This window comes from Malaclemys terrapin, chromosome 9, assembly GCF_027887155.1.
Source record: "Malaclemys terrapin pileata isolate rMalTer1 chromosome 9, rMalTer1.hap1, whole genome shotgun sequence".
In the NCBI taxonomy this organism is placed as follows: domain Eukaryota; kingdom Metazoa; phylum Chordata; order Testudines; family Emydidae; genus Malaclemys; species Malaclemys terrapin.
In genome coordinates, this window is record NC_071513.1 from 14,585,307 (window position 1) to 14,608,302 (window position 22,996).

Consider the following 22,996-nt stretch of genomic DNA (forward strand, 5'->3'; position numbering starts at 1 on the left):
GTTAGAGAAAAATAAATAACTTACATGTACATAAAGATCTTCCAAATCTATAAGATTATGTTGCAAAAGTACTGCAGCAACTCTGTATAAAGAGGAAGGTGTTTCACCATTTGGTTCCTAAAAGACAAGCATTACCATTTTTAGAAACAGCAAATCAAGAATGTCACAGAAAAGTATAACTTACTTTTAAAAAATAAGAAGGGCCAGGATGAACAGAGAAAGCAGGCATCTTAATAAAAGCTCTCCCTATCCCCATTATCAAAGATATTAATTCTGTCATTGTATATGGTCCTGTTACTATATTGATTCTGAATGAAGAAAGATGTGCAACCAATTATCTTCTTTCACATCTCACAGTGACTGCATGCAATTACTAGTTCTGCAGTTAAGATGGTGAGATATCACACTAAAAATCAGCCATGCTTTCCTCATTCTTAGGGGTCTAGTCTGCTGTTTATAACAATGCACCATTTCCATTAATGTAGATGAAATTTGCAAGTTCTTACAAGTTCAAATGGAGGAAAATACAGTCGAACACTTAAAATGTACTCTAAAAAATGCTTGGTTCAAATATAGTACTGAACAATTTCCATTTTGGATTATAAATTGATGGTTAAAAAATGTAATGCAAAAAGTTATCCCACATTAAAGTATCATAAATAGAGAAACGTACTATTTCTAAAATTGGACTTCTACAACCCAAGCTAATTGTATTTTGTGGAAAGAAAACTTTTTTCTTAAACAAGCATCAAAAACTTACATCACTGTATTTACACAGGAATAGGAATTGACAGAAGAAGGAGTGCTCAAATAGTAAAAATACAACTATATTACCTGATAGAATTTGAATTTGAACCCAAGGATATGACACAGAGTTTGAGGTTCACACATATACATGTATGATTCTATCAAAGGTACAAAGAATTCATCGTATTCCGGCCTACATTCATAGACTTCTAAGATAATATCCAAAACTCTGTTGGGATCCAAGTTAAAACATCCTATTGGAGGAAAAAATACAAGTTAAAAATTCAGTTCTGCTATTTCTCATTTTCTAATACAACACAATTAAATTAGAATCAGGAAAAATTACAAATGCACCATAAAAAAAAAAAAAAAAAAACTTTTCAGCCATTTACTTTGAACAAAAAGCAATTCTCTCTATATCAAAATAATTAGGCACAACTAAACAGAGCAGTATATATTTTGGCTTTATGGTACTATATTAAATATAGAGGTTGACAGCTGTATTAAACATCAGAATTTTAAAGTTAGGGATAGAACTGAGATTTAGATTACACTAAAAGCTAAAAATTCAGTGTTCTTGTTAAATATTTTTGTATATTAACACTCAGATCTCAGCAAGAAAAAGTCATTATGAACTTGGGAAAAAAAATATTTTATTTTTAGTCAGTTCCTTCTGCCGCACCTGCCAAGGGAAAATACAAATATTCACCGTGATAAGAGATCAAAGTATTTTCTTTAGTAAAATGTTAACCTCGTCATTGTGAAACAGGAAGTTCTGGTTAGTTAAAGACTGACAAAGGTCATCCACATTATACCAATTGTGTGTCAGATACTTGCACACTGAGGAATAAGTAATACATCTTAATTTTTAAATTGCCATGGAAATAGCTTTTGGTGAAAACAAAATGGCTGGTTTAATAGCTATGATGATTTGAAAAAAAAAAAAAAACACAGACCCAATGCCTGCAGTACTTCTAACTATCTTAATTAGTACTACAAAGGAACAGATATTTTACGGAAAACCAATTTTGAGTCAAGAGAACTATGCAAGACAGAGGTGATCTGTAAAACATATTTTAAATTTTGAGTAGTAATATACTCTCTGTAGTAAATAGTGAAAGCATTCTATAGCCCTCTTCTAAAACAAGCGTCAAAATACCTACAATACCAGCTACCTCAGGCAACTACAAAATTCATCTCTGCCAGATTTGAAGCTGAACTTTATCAGATGTTAGCATAGCCCTTGTAGATTATAGGGTACTGAAGCAATCTTCTCCCCAGACATCTAATTTAGCTATTATTCCTTAAATACTAAAACATGAAAGGAGGCCTGAAAGCTCTGGCTCTTACTATCCCACTTCCCTACTGATCATAAAATCATACAATATCAGGGTTGGAAGGGACCTCAGGAGGTCATCTAGTCCAACCCCCTGCTCAAAGCAGGACCAATCCCCAACTAAATCATCCCAACCAGGGCTTTGTCAAGCCTGACCTTAAAAACCGCAAAGGAAGGAGATTCTACCACCTCCCTAGGTAACTCACTCCAGTGCTGATCTTAAGTGTCTGTAAAATTTGAGTCTCTTGCCTGAAGTCTCCTCCCCATTTTAATTAAATCAGAATAATTTATCTTTGGCTCAATATTTAACAACAGTCTTGTTGCAAAATCCTTCTTCTCTGAGCCCCAGGAAGCCCCAAACGTAAGTGGCTTCCCAATACACAGAGGCAGTTTTTAACAGGATTTGAATACAGATACCTCCTCCACATGATTTAGATTTGGCTTTTGCAGAAACTTCCTTAAGTGGCACCAGATTTTGTACACTTCTCCTAAAGAGGGACAAGGCAGTATTACCCACTTTCTCCCATATTCTTTGTCCTTGCTATAGAATCCCTAGGATAGGCTATTTACTCTTCCAATTTCATCCAGCTCTAATTTAATTGCCTTAATCAAACACTCTGGTAAAATTTTAGTTTTCAACAGTAATTCTAATAAAACAGAGGTATTAGCTGTCTAGTCCTCTAGGGATCCCTGCATTCAGACAATCAGTTGCTCCTTTTTTTTAAATGCTGGATACCTAGGTGCTCCCACTTCTGCATTCCTGAAAAATTTTATACACTGCTGACCAAAAAAAAAAAATCAGAGATGACCTTTCAGAACTGTTCCTCTTATCTCTAATGGGTAGGAATCACCTAATTAAAATGACAATACGTCCTAAAATAACGCTTACTACAAATGCTCCCTTTGATTCTAAACAAGAGAGGTATTTGACTGGAAGGGTTTGTTCTTTCATCTCATCTGGCTTGGCAGACACCCACTCAGATAGGTATCAGATTTCAGGAGGTCTGAAAAAGAGGGAAGCCACAAATCTTCAGGCATATCAACTGAAGTCCTTTATTCAAGGCCCAGTGACAGATATTGTAATCCTATTAAGTTTATGTATCACGGTGGGCTAGAGATCACATGCAACTCGGAGAGAGGGGCCACCACAAGAGGCCCTCAATCCTTGCAGAAAGGTGGAAAAGGCATTGGCCTACTAGGGCCCTAAAAAATGATGGGTGACTCCGGGTATATTTAGTGTGTGTTTAAATCAATTTATGGGTTATTTTATATGTTCTCTCTGTAATGCTTTTACCTTAAGAATAAATGTTCTTGCTTAGAAAGAGCTGTGTAGTAACTTATAACTGTGGGCAATTCACTGTTCATAGCCTTCAGAGAAAAAGCACTGAACAGGTGCTGGCCTTTAGGCAGACTGGGGATATGACAGTGTAAGGCAGGGATTTGGGCAGTCTTAAAACCCGCAATCCGAGGACATGGGACAAGGGTCTCTACCAGAGACGGGTAACAATAGAAGAACTGAGACCTGACTGGGCACTCCTGGCATGCACTGCAGAGGGCGAAAATACTGGTACAGTTACCCTGAAACTAGGACAGCCCCCATATATACTTGGAGAAGTGCATATAATTAGATGGGTGAATATTTGACTCACCATTGCAGCCTATATGTAATTGTTTCCCTCAAGGCTGGCAAGCCCTATTTTTAAACTATTAAGACACACACTAATCCACTGCAATCTTTTTAGTGTAGGAAATGTTCATTTATTCATAGACTTTCAATATATCTTATCTCTCCAGTACTATCAATTTTGCTAAATATTTTATTAATTTGTGGAAAATAAAACTAAATTATCAATGTCTCCTGTGGAAGTAATCTTAGACATTCCTGGTTTAACCTCACTACTATAAAAGTATTAAACAGAACCTGATAGTTCTCTGGGGAGAAAGCCTAAAAGCTGAGGGAGATAGTGAGCAAACAATCAATTACAGAGGAAGTAAAATATGTTGAAAGGAGATTCACTATAAAATATCAGTTTCTCTCACTCCAGCTCTCCACAGCAGGTTTGTTGCTACTCCTAGCCCACACTTTATAATGCAAGGTGAGGATTACCAACTGTGGAAACTGTTGGTGGAAATGTCCAAAGACAGTTTTGAGCCCAGCTTAATTTAAACTAATTGTTTCAGTGGGATTATTTAATATCGCCCACCCTTAATACTGCTGAGTCATCTCACTCAAACTCCTTGACTGCTATCCTAGTAAGAAGGGAAGCAAACTTGGACCTGTATACATCAGGAAATGTCTTACATTAAACACAGTACTGCACACTCTTCCTCTGTCCCTGGAGGTCTATGTTCTTAAAGAACCCATATATTTCAAAATCCCCCCAGGGCAATAAAAGGAGTTAGAAGATTATGAGGTATGGAGGCAATACCTACGCAGGCTTTCAGGTAGGATTGGGGGAGAGGGGGAGGAAGAGGAGAATGTGAAGTCAGTCTAAAACAGAGATTCTCAAACTTTTGTATCAGTGACCCCTTTCACATAGCAAGCCTCTAAGTGTGACCTCCTTTATAAATTAAAAAAACAATTTTTATATTTTTATATTAAACATTATTGTAAATGCTAGAGGTGAAGTAGGTTTTGTGGGTGGAAGCTGAGAACTCACGACCCCCACGTAATAACCTCACAACCTCATGAGGGGTCATGACCCCCAGTTTGAGAACCCCTGCTCTAAAATACAGGCTTGTATAGACACACAAGCAATCTAAGTATGGTTAATTTACCAGGCAACCCAGACTCTGTCTGTATTTTACTGTTTTTTAAATAATATTTTTTTTAATATATGGAGATATCCTATCTCCTAGAACTGGAAGGGACCCCGAAAGGTCATCGAGTCCAGCCCCCTGCCTTCACTAGCAGGACCAAGTACTGATTTTGCCCTAGATCCCCAAGTGGCCCCCTCAAGGATTGAACTCTCAACCCTGGGTTTAGCAGGTCAATGCTCAAACCACTGAGCTATCCCTCCCTGTTGCCTGCTCACTTATAATATTAAGCAAACAAAGTAGTAAGTGGTCATTTTACCTATTTTTAACAAAACTGCAAATCTGAAACAGCTAAATTACTTAAGGTCTTAGTCTGCCCAAGATACTGCATTATGTGCATATAGAACAGCCACATATAATTAAATTTAGTCTCAATGTGGAAGGCCAATTTGCAAGCAGTAACTAAAAATAAATTTATATATAGCTGATCTGAGCAGATTTAGATTTTTTTTTTTTTTAATCTAACTTGGGCTCCCATTGTGAGACTCTTTTGCCAAGTTCAATCCTTTATGAGCACTTAATCAACCACAGATGGATCTAGGTGAAGGAAGCCAACAACATTTACTGATTTTCATTTCGTTTGAGAAATACCCATTTCTTTGATTTCTGATTTTTAGACTAACTGGATAGCCATTTATTCTTCTGGGTATCTAAACTAATAAAAAAAAGGCACTGGTAAGTCACCATGCTCCCACCAATTAAAAAGGAGGATGCATCATCATAAAACTCCATTCTTAAATATCAGTCCAAAATACATAAATAAATTGTGGAGAACCACATGTAAAACTGGGCTGACAACTTCAGCACCACAAGTAAATTGAAATACATAGCATTTACAAAATTAACACTACCACAGAAACTCCCACCTACAGAACCAACCCCAGAGATTATGCAATGCAATACCTTAGCACCATAAAGCTGCTGTCTGATCCCCAAAAGACACCAAAAAAGTTGTCCAGAGTGGTTCTCTACAGAAGCAACGCAAGGTGACTAAATAGGAAAATAATTACTTATATTTGCTTCAATAAATTCCTTACCTATTAAGGATTTGATATTTTCTAGGATTAAATCACTAGTGATATTGCCAGATAAATCTTGCCCCAGTTCAGCAATCAGCTTTGCATAACCTTCATTCTCTTCTCTTAATAAGTTAAATTTCTGTTGTTTATAACTGCAATTAGATAAATAGAAATTAAACACTATAAAATGAGGGGTAGAGCTCAGCACAAGATAGCTATTCATATTAATAAAGTTTATACAGGTTAAATATTTTATAAATATCAAACTTCTCTATCAACATTGAATACATGCTTATGAATTAATAGTTTTATTTCCAACCATCAGGAAAACTACAGAATGCAGAAAACAATAAGATTCATTTCAAATAGTGGCTAAGGACCTTGAGTTGCTGAGCACACGTCCCAAACCAACAGAAACATCAAGCTCACATTTAACTTTAAGCATGTGATTAATCCCTTTTAAATCAATGGGACTATCATATGCTTAATATTAAGCTTGTTCCTAACTGCTTTGTTGGATGGGTCAGAGTATCAGCGCCTTGCAGGATTTAGCTGTAGGGATCTAAACTAATTTTAATTGCACTTCATAGACACTGAAAATGAAACAGTAGACATGTAGATACAGAGCCCTTTCTCTACAATCCAAAGACCAAAAACACTGCATTAGATAGTTTAGGGAAACATCAAAAGCCTATGCTTAAGTCAGAGATATTAGTAATTTATTTTTAAGTATTTTGCAAGTTAGCATTTTCTACCATTGAAAGCTTAAATATTTGAAACCACAAAGATAACTAGAGGTTATAATAAAAATAAATGTAAATTTCATACACACTAAAAGCTTTTTTAACCGGCACGCTGGGGAAATGGGGGAGGGGGTGCCAGTAAATTAAAAATCCCAGTTAACTCAGAGGGAGGGGTTTGGTGTGTGGGGGGGGGCAGGGGCATGGGAGGGGCTGCAGGGTGCACTCTGGGAGGCAGTTTGGGTCCGGGAGGGGGCGTGGGGCGCAGGAGGGACTCGGGGTACCAGATGGGGAGGGCGCGCTCACCTCCGGTGGCTCCCCGCAAACGACTCCCAGTCCCTGCTGCTCCCTGGAGGAGGCGCAGCCAGGTGGCTGTGCCTCTGCAAGCAGGCACGCTGCCTCTGTCTGTAGGCACCACCCGCCGCAGATACCATTGGCCAGTTCCCAGCCGATGGGGTGGGAGCTGCGGAGTCAGCGCTTGGGGAGGGGGGACGGAAGCAGCATGTCTGCAAGATGCCTGGCCGCCCTCCGTCAGCAATAGCAGGGACTAGGAGCCGCTTGCGGGGAGCTGCTGGAGGTGAGCACCCCCCCCAAACACCCCAGCCCCTCCCGCGCCCCAACCCCTTGCCCCAAACCCAAACTCCCTCCCAGAGCACGCCCTGCAGCCCAACCCACACCCCAGCCGGCCCCACACCAACTACACTATAAACCAGACTTCCATTGCAGATCAGAAATGCCAGTTTATAGAGCTTGCCAGTTGGTGAAGTGCTGGATAAAAGAGCTTTTACTGTATCTATAAAAAATATAAAAGGACAAATTATGTTTTATTACCAATTAGTAATTTAAGTACAACAAAACATTTCACTTTAAAAACCACCAAGTATTTCATAAAATTTTCAACACAGAAAACATTACTTTGAAAATATATAGATTATAAAAAGCTACATTTAAAGATATTGACTTGCACCCAAAAAAATCTACCCCCACACACTTACAAAAGTTTTGTCTTGATTTTAACAGATTTCTGATTAAACTGCTGAGACTGCTTGATGAGCCCTAATGATTCCAGTGTTTCCGGATCCAGACGCTCCTTTAGGACGGTGTCTGAAACAAGGTACTGCACAAAACAAGAATGAAACATACATGTCATACATATGAGTTAATAAGTATATTAAACTAAATAGCATTTGATCTTGACCATGGGTTATCTATGTATATTAACAGTGAAATTAAAGGTAATTCAAATACAAAACATACCATACAAACTCAGTTTCAAAAGGAACAACTGCTTGCAACTGAAAAGCTACAATTCTACAAATGAGGAATCTATATAAAATACACTGAAGGCTACGGAGTTTGCAGTGTGTGGCACCACAGGATTATCTTTTTTAGCTTGATTACTAAAACTTTCGCCTGTGGCCAAAATCACTATATATTCCTTTCCCGTGCTTTAAAAACAAGTGCAACGCTCATTTTCATATGCAGAAGCTTCTTACAACTAAAGTCTTATTCTACATGGTGGAAAAGGCCAACTCCTAGACACAAAAGAGGCTGCACCAAGGGGATGTCCAGCAGAACATCCATACACACCTTGATGGGGGGAAAAAAAAATTCTCTCAGAATTAACAGAAAATGCTATCTTTTTTTACAGATTTTTTTAAAACTATCCTATAGAATTTGATAGAAAATTATATCCCTGCTATAGATTTTTTAATAGAAAGGTTCAAAAACCTGTAAAAAATTTAACAGTTTTTATTAAATTCTATCACTTTTCAAAATAGTTCTTGTAGAAATCCTTTGGTATCACTGATATTAAATTCCAGATGCCCTATAATGGTATCCAAACTACAGATAGCCAGATAAGTGAACATTTTTAGATTGACTACTCAAAGAGAAAAACATCTAACTGATAAGGATAAAAGTAGGGACTTGGAAGCAAGGTCTCAAACCATCTATATGAGCCCAAAGTACTTGAGCTTGAGAGTCATATTTCATTTCCTGGAATAATTAATTATGATTTGTTTCTAACAGCATCCACCATGTTATGCTCAAATGAGACCAACCATCACCTGTTGGCTGTCTATAACACGGTTCCCAATCTGTGAGCCACTTGATGTATGAGCAACACTTCAAGATGATGTGCAAAGCTACTTTTGTTACAATGGTGAAGTGACGGGTTCTGCTACTTGTAGTCCCATGAAAGACATTAAGGGCTTCCACAAAAAAATGACATGCTACAAGGCTGCTTAATGTTATCAAGTGTTTCTCCAATGCAAACTCTACCACGATCACATCAGCAGACACAAAAAACAGATTAGCAGCAAACACAAAGAAGGACCAGACCTAACGGCAAAGGGACATGGAGATATAAACAACAGTTTGGGATGCAAGAACCAAGGGAATATTTTATACCAATTAGAAATGCTCCCGAAAGGAAAAATCCTGCATCTCAATACCTCAAATTTTAGTAAGGTGAGAGACTGGAATCCAAACCTAGATCCAAATTTAGTCGTTGGTATTGTCATAATAGCAAAACCAAAAATGAATATATCCAAACACTGGGGATAGGAAAGGTCACGTTCAAAATCCAGATAAAAGGTTTGTAGGTTGAGCCCCAGTTATATTATTAAAATACAGTCCAGTACTCAGACAAGGAAACAAATAGTGTAGAAAAAAAAACAGGTAGAACCAAGCCACTTCAGCCATCACATAAAAACAAGGTTATTTTCATCTAGTCTAACACTGGCCTAACAGACCTTTATTAACTAACCAAACACTGTATTTGAAGCCCAGATGTGGAATCAAGATTGGAAAGGAGGTGTCTGTGAGAGGATCGCCATCTTAAGAAATGGTCCAAAATATGGGGAAAAAAATTGACGACTACTATAATGGATATTTTCAGCTGTAAAGTAATTTGAGTCCAGCAGTGATCAATGGGGCTTGATATTTTGACAGCTAATAAAAACTCAACAAAAACTTGACTACACTACACATTTTTAATAATACAGTATCTTACACAAACTAAAACTCACAACGTAAGAAAAAGAACTGCTGTTTTATACAAATAAGGCACATGACAGGTCCAAAATGGCATTGTCACAAACAAGAGAGCCTCTAATATTTATGGGGGGAGGGGAGGAGGCTATAATTAAATTTAGTTCATTACAACAGGTTTTGGAGTTTCACGTCTCACATATTCACTAAATCTAGAAAAACTATGACAAATTAAGGATCATAAAAATTCTAGATAGGCAATTTATCTAATTCTTTCCTCCGTGATCTTTATTTTTGTGGGAAAGAATTAATCAATAAAAGAAGAGTAAATTTGGAGGAGAAAGAACACACACTGTTGTTCACAAACTATTCTGCCTGAAACTAATGACTAGTCATTCTGTGCAATTACAGTGCAGCTAGTTAAAACAGTTATCTGTTCTTATACGTCTACATAATAAAGAACCACAGGATTTGCCATATGTGCTAAGACAACTGGTCTAACTAGTCTGTTATTCTGCTTTACCTCACACTAACAAACCTTCTGACTACAAGGATGAAAATAATTTTGTAGTTATTCTCTTGGCAATAAAAACTTGTGGTTTGAAATATACAACAATTTAGTATATGTCGTATACATACACAGTATTTCTTACAAAATAAGTAATAATTTAAAAATAAACTCAATAATTACATTGCATACAATTTTTTCCCTAAAAAATATCTGGTAAAAGATACTGATTTCAATTTTTTTGTCATATTTTAACATGGAAGTTTTTTGCTACCCAAGAAGTATGTAAGTGCAACTTACCAAACAGGCTAACACCAGTTGTGTAAAATGATCCCTCTTGCTTTTTTCTTCTAAACAACTTGTTTCGATATCTGAAGTAAAGGAATATGGGGAAGGGGAAAATGAGACATTACTGGTCATGGAGACATATCTTTTTGGTTTCTCTCTGATTTCTCCACTGCAATGCAGAAGGCCCATTCTTCCTTTTGTGATGAATCCTGGTAAAAATCTGCTTGCACATCATATTAGTGTTTAAGATTCAGTTATAATTAACATTCTGATTCTGTGCCTAGTCTAACCATTCATTAACACCCAGCTTACTGTAATATTTAGTGGCTGATTCTATTGATAAAAAGAATTCACACACTTCACACCTATAAATCCAGCGATTGTTAACACTGGTGGCACAAATGCTGGAGACAAGAATGAATGACAGAAGAGAATTCACTTCTTTCTTGCCCTTCTCCCTGTCTGAATGAGGCCTATGACCAGCAGTAGATACTGCAGGTAGAAGGAGGGATAGGACCAGGAGGTAGGGAAACCAACATACAGTAGAACCTCAGAGTTACGAAACTGACCCGTCAACCACACACCTCATTTGGAACTGGAAGTACGCAATCAGGGAGTGAAGAGCAAATACAGTACAGTACTGTGCTAAACAAACTACTAAAAAAAAGGAAAGTTTAAAAAAATATTTGACAAGGTAAGGAAACTTTCTGTGCTTATTTCATTTAAATTAAGATGGTTAAAAGAAGCATTTTTCTTCTGCATAGTAAAGTTTCAAATTTGTATTAAGTCAATGTTCAGTTGTAAACTTTTGAAAGAACTATAACATTTTGTTCAGTTACATTCCTGAGGTGTTCATAACTCTGAGATTCTACTATATTCTGTATAGTATAAACATTCTCTCTATCTGAAGCTGGTAAAGAGTTATCTGTTCCCCCAACGTCACTGGTCTACCCTCCCTGTGCTTTTTCTCCACATTCTCTCTCTTTCTTTCTTTCTGCTGTTAGTCAGCTGTTGAAGCAGTAACATGAGAGAGCCATTCAGGCAGCTAATCAGGTCCTACAGAAGCGCACATTCCACAACACAGTAACCAACAGACTACCCCGGTCCAGAGCAGTTTAGATCCCTCTAATTCATCAAGACAGGGAAGAGCAAGAGAGGGAAAACCCTACAAGAAAATGCAAGGGGAAAAACAGATAGAAAAATGGAGAGAGCAGAAACAAGGAAAAAATGCCAATGAGGTGCAGGCAGATTGCCCACTCATTCACAACAGGGGCTTCAAACAATGTTTCAAAACCACTGCCATAACCTGTTGAGTTCAATTTGATAGAGTCAGGACTGAGTACTCATTAAATGTACTAGAAGACTGCCTTAACATTGTGATCTTTATACTACTACTTAGATGGGTTTTACTCTTCTGTTACATGCTTCCATAATTCCATAGAGATAAAGCATCAGAAATGCATCCTCAATTTTTCTTTCTCAGTTCACATTCTTGACTTTTCTTCCATTGACACAATCTTAGATTCCTAGGTACTGTCATCTCCAAAGTCTATTAAGTTATCCCCCCCTTTCAGTACAGATTTATCCTTAAATACTCTGACCAGCAGTTTTAAAAATTACAAGTGATAGCGTACCCACTACTGTATTATTATAGCAAATAATACATTTTATCCAAACCCCATTAAAACGTTGTGCCTTTTTCTGCATCTCCTGTTCCATGATTGTGGATTTGGGATGAAGAATGAGAAAGTGAGAACAAGTGAGAAAATCTGTGTGTTTAAAAGTCACAGCAAATGAGGATTTCAAATCAGGCGAGACAATGATGGATACATACTGGAGGGGAAATGGAAATCTATTTTCACTTAAATAGATCAATGGTGAGAAATGAAGTGCACATAAAGAGCATGATTGTTTTTAAAAGATAGCGTATTTGACCACATAGTTTGAAGACCATGGCAGTGGTTCCTTAAATGAAGTCTCTCTTCTGGTACAATACAGCCATAGCTTAGAGCAGAGGTAGGCAACCTGCGGCACACCAGCTGATTTTTCAGTGGCACTCACACTGCCTGTGAGTCCTGGCCACCGGGGGCCATAGTCTGGGGGACTCTGCATTTTAATTTAATTTTAAATGAAGCTTCTTAAACATTTTAAAAAAAAACCTTATTTACTTTACATACAACAATAGTTTAGTTCTATATTATAGATTTATAGAAAGAGACCTTCTAAAAACGTTAAAATGTATTACTGGCACGCGAAACCTTAAATTAGAGTGAATAAATGAAGACTCGGCACACCACTTCTGAAAGGTTGCTGACCCTTGGCTTAGAGTCACATGAGCTCAGATCACATATGCTGGTCTTGTAGTAGGCAGACATTCAGATGAACAGGGTGGCTTGTGATGGAAAGCAAACCTTTCCCCCTCCTCTTCAATCTTTGGGAGCGAGGTGGTGGGTCATGCAAGTTACCACCCTACAGCCCGCATCTGCTATCAATTCCCAGGACAGTTTTCCTGTTCTCCTCAAGGCAGGCTGTGCAGCTTAGGGCTGAAATGACTCACCTGCACAACTCCAGATGAGACTGACAGGCCCTAAGCTATGACCAGGTTTAAAAATAAGTTACTTGGGAGTGAAGGGGGTGCCCTTTCTGCACTTTCCTGATCGCTGGAGTGTGGCTGGGGCTACCACACACTCCAATCCCATATCTCAGGTCCTCATGTTGTTTTGATTTTTCTCCAGAATAGAGTTGTTAAAGGGAAAGCGCAATACTTTAAGGCAGTGGCCCCCTTTACAAGCTTCTTCCTCAGCTTCAATAGCCAGTGGAGAACTATCCCAGTCATAGGACATATATGAAATCATTGATTACAGTCAGATATTAACTATCTCAAGCAGCGATGAGCACTTGTCCTTCAAAATAAGGAGCAGCCTTTGTGGCCGAACTTCTTTAGACCAGCTGCCATATTTGGCAACATGACGTTCAAGTTTCTAGTCAGGAAACTCTCCCCATGAAGCCACTAAGAAATCTGGATTTAGTTTGCATTTACTAAGCGAAAACCCTAATGGCTCTTCTGCAGAACTTAATTTGACTTGGAATTGAAGTGACATGTTTGAGACTTGCTATATTCAGACTGAACCCGTGCCAAAACAGCACTGCTAAGGCCAAGGGGATCAGTGATAGTTTTAAGATCTTAGATATCACAAATCATAAGGGATACAAAAATGAATGTCCCCAGATTGCCACAAAGCTGAGATTCAAGGTTTCCAACAAAAGAACAGCCATTGGCACTTCGCAAAAATCACATATTAAAACCACATCATTCTGTTTCCAATCCATCTTCCCCTTCTTGGCTTCAATTTCAACATGATGTAGTGAGTATTAACACAAGACCCACGCGAGAGAGAAACTAATGCTTTACAACAACAGTTTTCAAAGTAGGCCTCACTAGCACCAGCCAAGGAGCCCACTGCTCTGCAGTCATCTCTATACAAACAGCTGAGTTCAGCTGCAGGAGCCTGTAATTATGGCCACTTGTTTCATTGTACTGAGGTGACAGGCCAATATCATCAGTTCTACTCCCTGCTGCTCATTATTTGAAGGAAAAGGTTGGAACTGAGATCAAGATGGCCTTTAACACCATCCCTTCCACTTTCCTTCAAATAAGGTGTGAGATGAGTCACAGATTACCTCGGTGGGGAGTCTGTGACTGCAAGCACACAGAAAATGCTCCCCCCACCCCAATTCCTGTGCTTCCCTGCAGGGAGGAGGGTGGAGGGGGGAGAGAAGAACACATACGACCATGGGCGCAGTTTTGGGGCCCCCTCCAAACAGAGATGAGACATGGGAAGGGGGAAACGGGGTTACGTGCCGCTGCCCCCCTTCATTTCTGCAAGTGCAGAGGTGCCTAGCTGAAGGAGGCTGTCTCTTGGCTCTACTGACTCTGCAGCTGAACACTGCCTCCTGGGTCCTAGTGCCGCTGTGTGTGCTGGGGGCCTTCCTGTTTTCTTGCAACAGTGAGTGCCCGCAGTGGAGCTGGGTAAGTGGGGGTGGGGGAAATGAGGGAAGAGGGCGTAAAGGGAAGAGGCAATGGAAAAGAAAGGGGGTGGAATGTGGGAGTGAGGGGAGTGGGGTGGAGATGGAGAACAAGAGGGGGAGAGGAAATCGGGAGTCCGGCATGCAGAGTCCCCTCAGCAGCAACTGGGGCTCCCCGGTTAAGCAGGCCCATTGAACCCTCATCCTGACAAGCCCTACTCCCCTACACCAAGACCCCTCTGATAAGCTCCCCACCCCACAGATCCCCAATCAGCTGCATCTGGACCCCACCCCATCAAGCCCCACTCCCCCAGCACCTGGACTTCCCCACTGAGCCCCCCGCACACACACAGACTCCCCCCAATGAGCCCCACCACCTTCACCTGGATCCCCTGCAGAGTCCCATTGCCCCTGACACAGAACCCCCCCAACAAGCCCCTGTGCATCCAGATTCCCACTGAGCCACACGCACCCAGCCTGCCCCACACAGAAACCTCTCACCCCACACCTGGATCCCCCCACACTAAGCCCCTCCATTCTTTGATCCCGCTGGGCTGAGCCTGCCCACCCACACCTACTGCACTTGGTGCAGAGGGACAGGGCCCCAGGGTGTTTCTGGGGCAGGCCCAGCCCTTGCGCTATGTCAGGGTCAGGTGCAACCTCACTTCCGAGTCCCTGTACCGTGGGATGTGGGGGCTTCAGGATGATCTCCCACCTCAATGCAAACAACAAGGAGGCTAGTAACATCTAAAGACTAACAGATTTATTTGGGCATAAGCTTTCGTGGGTGAAAACCTCAATTCTTCAGATGCATAGAGTGAAAGTTACCGTTATAATGTCGGCAGCTGTAACTTCCACTCTATGCATCTGAAGAAGTGAGGTTTTTATCCATGAAAGCTTATGCTCAAATAAATCTGTTAGTCTTTAGGTGCCAGCAGACTCCTTGTTGTTTGTGTAGATACAGACTAACACGGCTACCCCGATACTTGACACCTCAATGCAGTCAGTGGCCTGTACTCCCTACTGCCATGCTGGGGCCACATTTATTTATGACAATGGCTTACCATGGCCGCATGCAAGCCGAATTCTGTTGCCTGGACCTGCGTCTGTGATCTCTAGCAGCAAAGCCACAGGCACTCAATATTAAGAGGCAAAATGCGACCTTGCTCAGAAATCACATGGGCTATGTAACGTGAATAGTGTTGTTCACCGTGAAAGAATATAAGCATTGCTCTGTAAAACGTATCTTTTTAAAAAATTCTCTCCTTTTTCCCCTCCCTCCAGCAGCTGCAAATTTTTCAAGCCTCCCTCCTCCGTCCCGAAGGCTATCTCAGATAAGGCGTCAGAAAAAGAGGACGCGAGACGAGATGTTTGCGAAAATCATGGAATCCACCCGCAGTGAAAGAGCTCATCTGAATGAGCGGAAGGACACGGTTTCAAAGTATAGGAAAGATGCCAGTGAACGTGAGGACAGGAGGGACCAACGTGAGTAGAGGAGAGACGCTCGAGATGAGAGGTGGCGGCAGGAAGATCAGAGGAGGCAGGATGCAATGCTGGGGCTGCTGCATGAGCAAACAGACATGCTCCGGTGTCTGGTGGAGCTTCAGGAACGGCAGCAGGATCACAGACTGGCGCTACAGCCCCTGTATAACCCCCCTCCCCTCTCCCCATGTTCCATAGCCTCCTCACCCAGACGTGCAACAACGCGGGGGGGGGGGGGGGAGGAGGCTCCATGCACCCTCCCATTCCATCCCAGTGGACAGCCCAAGCAAAAGGCTGTCATTTTTTTAACCTTTTTTTAGTGGCCTTTTCCTTCCCGCTGATCCTCCCCCCAAACCCCACCCGGGTTCTCTCCCTCTTTTTATAATCAATTAATAAAGAATAAATGATTTTTAAACGATAGTGACTTTATTTCCCTTGAAAGCAAGCTGTGATCAAAGGGGGAGGGTGGGTTCCTTACAGAGAATAAGTCAATAAAGGGGACGGGTTTTCATCAAGGAGAAAAAAAAAAACAAGTTTCACACTGTAGCCTGGCCAGTCATGAAACTCGTTTTCAAAGCTTCTCTGATGCGCAGCGCTTCCTGGTGTGCTCTTCTAATCGCCCTGGTGTCTGGTTGCGCGTAATCAGCAGCCAGGCGATTTGCCTCAGCCTCCCAGTCCCCCCATAAAGGTCTCCCCCTTACTTTCACAGAGATTGTGGAGCACACAGCAAGCAGCAATAACAATGGGGATATTGGTTTGGCTGAGGTCTGACCAAATCAGTAACGATCGTCAGCAACCTTTTAAACGTCCAAATGCACATTCTACCACCATTCTGCACTTGCTCAGCCTGTAGTTGAACAGCTCCTGACTCCTGTCCAGGCTGCCTGTGTATGGCTTCATGAGCCATGGCATTAAGGGGTAGGCTGGGTCCCCAAGAATAACTATTGGCATTTCAACATCCCCAACGGTTATTTTCTGGTCCGGGAAGTAAGTCCCTTGCTGCAGCCGTTTAAACAGAGTAATGTTCCTGAAGACGCGAGCGTCATGAACCCTTCCCGGCCAGCCCACGTTGATGTTGGTGAAACGTCCCTTGTGATCCACAAGTGCTTGCAGCACCATTGAAAAGTATCCCTTGCGGTTTATGTACTGGGTACCCCGTTGCTCCGGTTACAAGATAGGGACATGGGTTCCGTCCATCGCCCCACTACAGTTAGGGAATCCCATTGCAGTAAAGCCATCCACTTTGACCTGCACATTTCCCAGAGTCACTACCTTTCATAGCAGCAGCTCAGTGATTGCTTTGGCTACTTGCATCACAGCAGCCCCCACAGTAGATTTGCCCACTCCAAATTGATTCCCGACTGACCGGTAGCTGTCTGGCGTTGCAAGCTTCCACAGGGCTATCGCCACGCGCTTCTCAACTGTGAGGCCTGCTCTCATCTTGGTATTCTGGCGCTTCAGGGCAGGGGACAGCAAGTCACAAAGTTCTATGAAAGTGCCCTTACACATGCGAAAGTTTTGCAGCCACTGGGAATCGTCCCACACCTGCAACACTATGCGGTCCCACCAGTCTGCGCTTGTTTCCCGGGGCCAGAATCGGCGTTCCACGGATAGAACCTGCCCCATTAACAACATGATCTCCAAAGCACCGGGGCCTGTGGTTTGAGAGAATTCTGTGTCCGTGTTCATGTCCTCATCACTGTTGTCGCTGCACTGCCACCGCCGCCTCCTCCTCGCCTCGTTGTTCTGGTCCTGGTTCAGCATAAACTGCACGAGAATGTGCGAGGTGTTTACAATGTTCATGACTGCTGTCTTGAGCTGAGCGGGTTCCATGCTTGCCGTGGTATGGCGTCTTCAGTGTTCACCCAGGAAAAAAGGCGCGAAACGGTTGTCTCCAGTTGCTTTCATGGAAGGAGGGGTGAGGCTGTACCCAGAACCACTTGCGACAATGTTTTTTGCCCCATCAGGCACTGAGATCTCAACCCAGAATTCCAATGGGCGGGGGAGACTGCGGGAACTATGGGATAGCTATGGGATAACTACCCACAGTGCAACGCTCCAGAAATCGACACTAGCCCCGGTACATGGACGCACATCGCTGAATTAATGTGCTTAGTGTGGCCGCATACATTCGACTTTACACAATCTGTTTCCAAAATTCGAATTCTGTAAATTCGGATTAATCCCGTAATGTAGACATACCCAAAGTTATGGAGCAGAAACAGGACTACGGTGCACTGAATCAAAAGAACAATACATTTGAGAACACAGCAGCTCTGTTCCCCTATTTTTCAACAACAACAAAAATTTCTGAGCAATGGACATTTATCTATTTTCAAAATAAATTAAAGAAAAATGAGAACAAACAAGAAAACTTCTCTCACTCATCTCTGCGTCTTCTTCAGTACCTCCCCGCATCAAGGAAACAGTTTAACTAATCTTGTGCACAGAACAACTGTTCTCTCCTCATTCAAATTTTTCCTCAAAAAACTTTGCTCTGAATTACACTTGTGGAACAAGACAGAATTCAGCCCTTCAGCTTTTTATTTCTGCATGTAAAACTGATATTCACTCACCCACTGAGCTACAGATAATAAATGAGGTAATGAACATATCAAAAATAAATGCCAGTTACGCAAAAATAATTTGATTTGGAAACACTAACTACTATCCTGAAAACCCTTGGCTACATTAAGTTTTACTGGCAACTGTATTACGTTTGAACCCAAGCAAAATTAATGATCAAGTATTCAGAATATAAATTTTTTAGGGAGAGGAAGCATTTTGTTTTGATGGAGGTCTGAGGTTACTAATGAAACTAAATCCAGGTTATAAATTAAGAAATTGTTTTTAAACAAGTTTGATTTCTAAAATAACAGCAATATACAAATAAAACCATTTTCACTAAAAGGGAGCACAGAAATGTATTGGCCTATTCTCCTCTGAAATTCAATTTTCCATTGACGTTTTGCTTTCTCAAAATAGAATGACAGCACTTTTTTGGAAATATTACACCTACACTTCTATTCTAAATAAAAAGAGTGATGATCTGTGACAGACTAAAGCAAAGACATTTAAATATGAAGCACATATGGCCAGTGGTGCTGGAACAATTTTTATAATGATGGTGCTGAAGGCAGAAACCAGGTATTACGGTTATTGATAGGGCTGTCAAGCGATTAAAAAAATTAATCGCGCTGTTAAACAATAATAAAATACCATTTATTTAAATATTTGTGGATGTTTTCCACATTTTCAAATATATTGATTTCAATTACAACACAGAATACAAAGTGTACAGTGCCCACTTTATATTTATTTTTTATTATAAATATTTGTACTGTAAAAATTATAAAAAATTGTATTTTTCAATTCACTTAATACAAGTATTGTAGTGCAATCTCTTTATCATGAAAGTTGAACCTACAACTGTAGAGTTATGTACAAAAAATAACTGCATTCAAAAATAAAACAATGTAAAACTTTAGAGCCTACAGGTCCACTCTGCCCTACTACTTCTTCAGCCAATTGCTCAGACAAACAAATCTGTTTACATTTGCAGGAGATAATGCTGCCCGCTTCTTGTTTACGTCACCTGAAAGTGAGAACAGGCGTTCGCATGGCACTGTTGTAGCTGGCATTACAAGATATTTCCGTGCCAGATTCCGGGCTAAAGATTCATATGTCCCTTCATGCTTCTACCACCACTCCAGAGGACATGCGACCATGCTGATGATGGGTTCTGCTTGATAACAATCCAAAGCAGTGAAGACCAAAGCATGTTCATTCTCATCATCTGAGTCAGATGCCACCTGCAGAAGGCTGACTTTCTTTTTTGGTGGTTCGGGTTCTCTAGTTTCCACACAGGAGTGTTGCTCTTTTAAGACTTCAGAAAGCATGATCCACACCCCGTCCCTCTCAGATTTTGGAAGGCACTTCAGATTCTTAAATCTTAGATCGAGTGCTGTAGCTATCTTTAGAAATGTCACACTGGTACCTTCTTTGCATTTTGTCAAATCTGTAGTGAAAGTATTCTTAAAACGAACAACATGCTGGATCATCATCCGCTATAACATGAAATATGTGGCAGAATACGAGTAAAACACAGAGCAGGAGACATACAATGCTCCCCCAAGGAGTTCAGTCACAAATGTAATTAACACATTTTTTTTTTTTAGATGAGCATCATCAGCATGGAAGTATTCTGGAATGGTGGCCAAAGCATGAAGGGGCATACGAATGTTTAGCATATATGGCACGTAAATATCTTGCAATACTGACTACAAAGGTGCCATGCGAATATCTGTTCTCACTTTCAGGTGACACTGTAAATAAGAAGCAGGAAACATTATCTCCTGTAAATGTAAACAAACTTGTTTCTCTGAGAGTTTGGCTGAACAAGAAGTAGGACTGAGTTGACTTGTAGGCTCTAAAGTTTTACATTGTTTTTTTTTTTTTTTTTTGAGCGCAGTTATGTAACAACAACAACAACAAAATCTACATTTGTAAGTTGCACTTTCACAACAAAGAGATTGCACTACGGTTCTTGTCTGAGGTGAATTGCAAAACAGTATTTATTTTATCATTTTTACAGTGCAAATATTTGTAATAAAGATAAAGTGAGCACTGGACACTTTGTATTCTGTGTTGTAATTGAAATCAATATATTTGAAAATGTAGAAAAACATTCAAAATATTTAACAAATTTCAATTGGTATTCTATTTTTAACAGTGCGATTAACACTGCGATTAATCGCGATTAATTTTGTGTAGTTAATCGCGTGAGTTAACTCTGATTAATCGACAGCCCCACTTATTACTACTTCAAGCCAAGGCACCCAGTTCCAGCACTTATGCGTCCTTAATTCATACAGTTGTGAGAAAAGCAGAGGTTTGAGTATCAACTATTATTTTACATTTTCCAGATTTTTCAGTTATGCCACAACTGTTTTATTCAACAATATTTTAAATTAGCTAAAGTCTAATTATTTATTCACCCTGAGAGTGAAAAACTGTAATGAACTTGCTGCTTTTAAACAAACTGAGCTCTATCACACTGTGAATGTGATACTGTATAATTTATCTAAGGGGGGGAGGGATAGCTCAGTGGTTTGAGCATTGGCCTACTAAACCCAGGATTGTGAGTTCAATCCTTGAGGGGGCCACTTAGGGATCTGGGGCAAAAATCTGTCTGGGAATTGGTCCTGCTTTGAGCAGGGGGTTGGACTAGATGACCTCCTGAGATCCCTTCCAACCTTGATATTCTATGATTCTGCATCTGAATTTTTTGAACAAATTTTCTTTGTAATCAGCTTTTAGAGTTATTCAAGAGAAAACAATCTACCCTATATTTTCTATTATCCATAACAGGTAGAAATCTAGTAGCAATTACCAAATAATATACAGTGGTATAATTACTGTGAATTTTAACTCAGCTGTGTGCTCAATTAACTATAATGGTTTGTCTATAAAGTAGCTGGGCAATTAGTCTGCATATTCTACAAAGAAAGAATAATTTTAAAGTTTTTCAATAAACATCCACACCAGATTTTTATACTTCAATATTTAATCCCTTTAAATATGTTTCCTATAACTATGTTTTAAATCTAGAACTAGAAAAAGGATCAGGCCTTACTTGGAACTAATCATTTACATTGAGTACAAAAAAAAAACCAATTGTTAGTTTAACACTAAAGCTGAGAAATCAAGTGCAAAAGTTAAGGTTGCTCCTGCAATATTAACCATTGCTTTGAACATACCTAATAGTATGTGTTTGTCTTGTTAAACAGTGATATATTTTGTGTTATTAATGTAGGATATCAAAAGCACAAAGCACGTAACATGGCTCTGGTTAATATCGCAGGAAGAACTTCAATTTTGAACTTCCTGCCATTCAATTTCTCAACCTCCTTCATGTTTCTTTAAATACTATTCTTTGCATTTAGGGCCAGATTGTGGTCCACTTGTACAGCACTACAAGGTGCCCCATTACTACCTATTACACTACTCAGAGCACAGGTGGTGAAGCAGCCTCTATAGAAGCACAGAGCATAATTAGATTGGCATGTCAGAAAACATACACTAAGCTAGGAACAGAACCAGTGAAGTTTATACTTTTCCCAGATCAGCAGTCAGACTGAAGGTTTGTCTACACTACCGCTTAAGTCAATGTAAATTACGTCACTCGGGGTGGAGGGGTGTGTGAAAAAGCCACCCCCACAAGCAATGCAAGTTACATCAACCTAAGCGCTGTCCACACTACTGGTATGTCAGTGGGAGTCACTCTCCCGCCAACATAGTTGCTGCCTCTCGCTGAGGTAGAGTAATTATGCCTCTCCCATCAGCATAGCACAGCTGCATTGGTGCAGCTGAGTTGATGTAGCACAGTAGTTTAGATTAGTCTTGAGTCACAATCTCTCTCCTGAACGACTCCAGACACAGTGCAACAATGCATAATCCCTATCTCAGGGAAGATCACTAATGCACAAACTAGCCCTCATTTTCCCTGATATTTTTAAAAGGAACAAATTCCAGAACTATTTAGTTCAGGGATATTAATAAGCCCACAATCTTCACCATAAAAATCAATAAAAATTATGTTAATATAGAAGCTAGAGTGAGATCGATCACGAGACATTAAAAAAGGTCTTTTTTGCCAATCCCTTGTTTCTACTAATAGAGAATTTGAGTGATCCCAAGGATCCCATTTTCAGAAACAAGTTAGGGTAGTCCAGGCCAGCATTATCTTCTCCTGTAGCCACAACCCTCTCAACAGCTACTGTTGAGCGCTCAGGTGATATGCAAAGCAAGATGACATCCCCTTTATGGCTCCTTTATGTACAAATTGCTCCTCCCCTTCTTTCCCAGCCCCAAATGTTTCTGCTTATTTATTTACATTTGAAAAAATCAGATCCAAAATACGCATGTTTTTGCTGCAGGATTTTGGCAATAATGCACAATATCAGAGCCCTCCAACATAAAGGGGGAGAAAAGTCAGTTTCCTAAATGAAATTAGCAGTTACATTTATACACATTCATG

The 22,996-nt window shown here is 40.2% G+C and overlaps 1 protein-coding gene across 5 annotated transcripts in view; it reads right to left on the reverse strand.

Moving 5' to 3' along the window:
* THOC2 (THO complex subunit 2) overlaps positions 1-22,996 on the reverse strand; it is a 108,863-nt gene that overhangs the window by 68,079 nt on the left and 17,788 nt on the right. For all 5 annotated transcript variants that reach the window (XR_008446126.1, XM_054039012.1, XM_054039011.1 and 2 more), the window contains exons 5-9: positions 10,462-10,532; positions 7,655-7,776; positions 5,938-6,071; positions 835-1,001; positions 25-117 (exon numbers count right to left, since the gene is read on the reverse strand). Coding sequence is in view for 4 of the 5 variants with exons in the window: in XM_054039012.1 (XP_053894987.1) it covers positions 25-117; positions 835-1,001; positions 5,938-6,071; positions 7,655-7,776; positions 10,462-10,532 (587 nt within the window). In the remaining variant the exon portion in view is untranslated. The remainder of the gene's footprint in view (positions 1-24; positions 118-834; positions 1,002-5,937; positions 6,072-7,654; positions 7,777-10,461; positions 10,533-22,996) is intronic.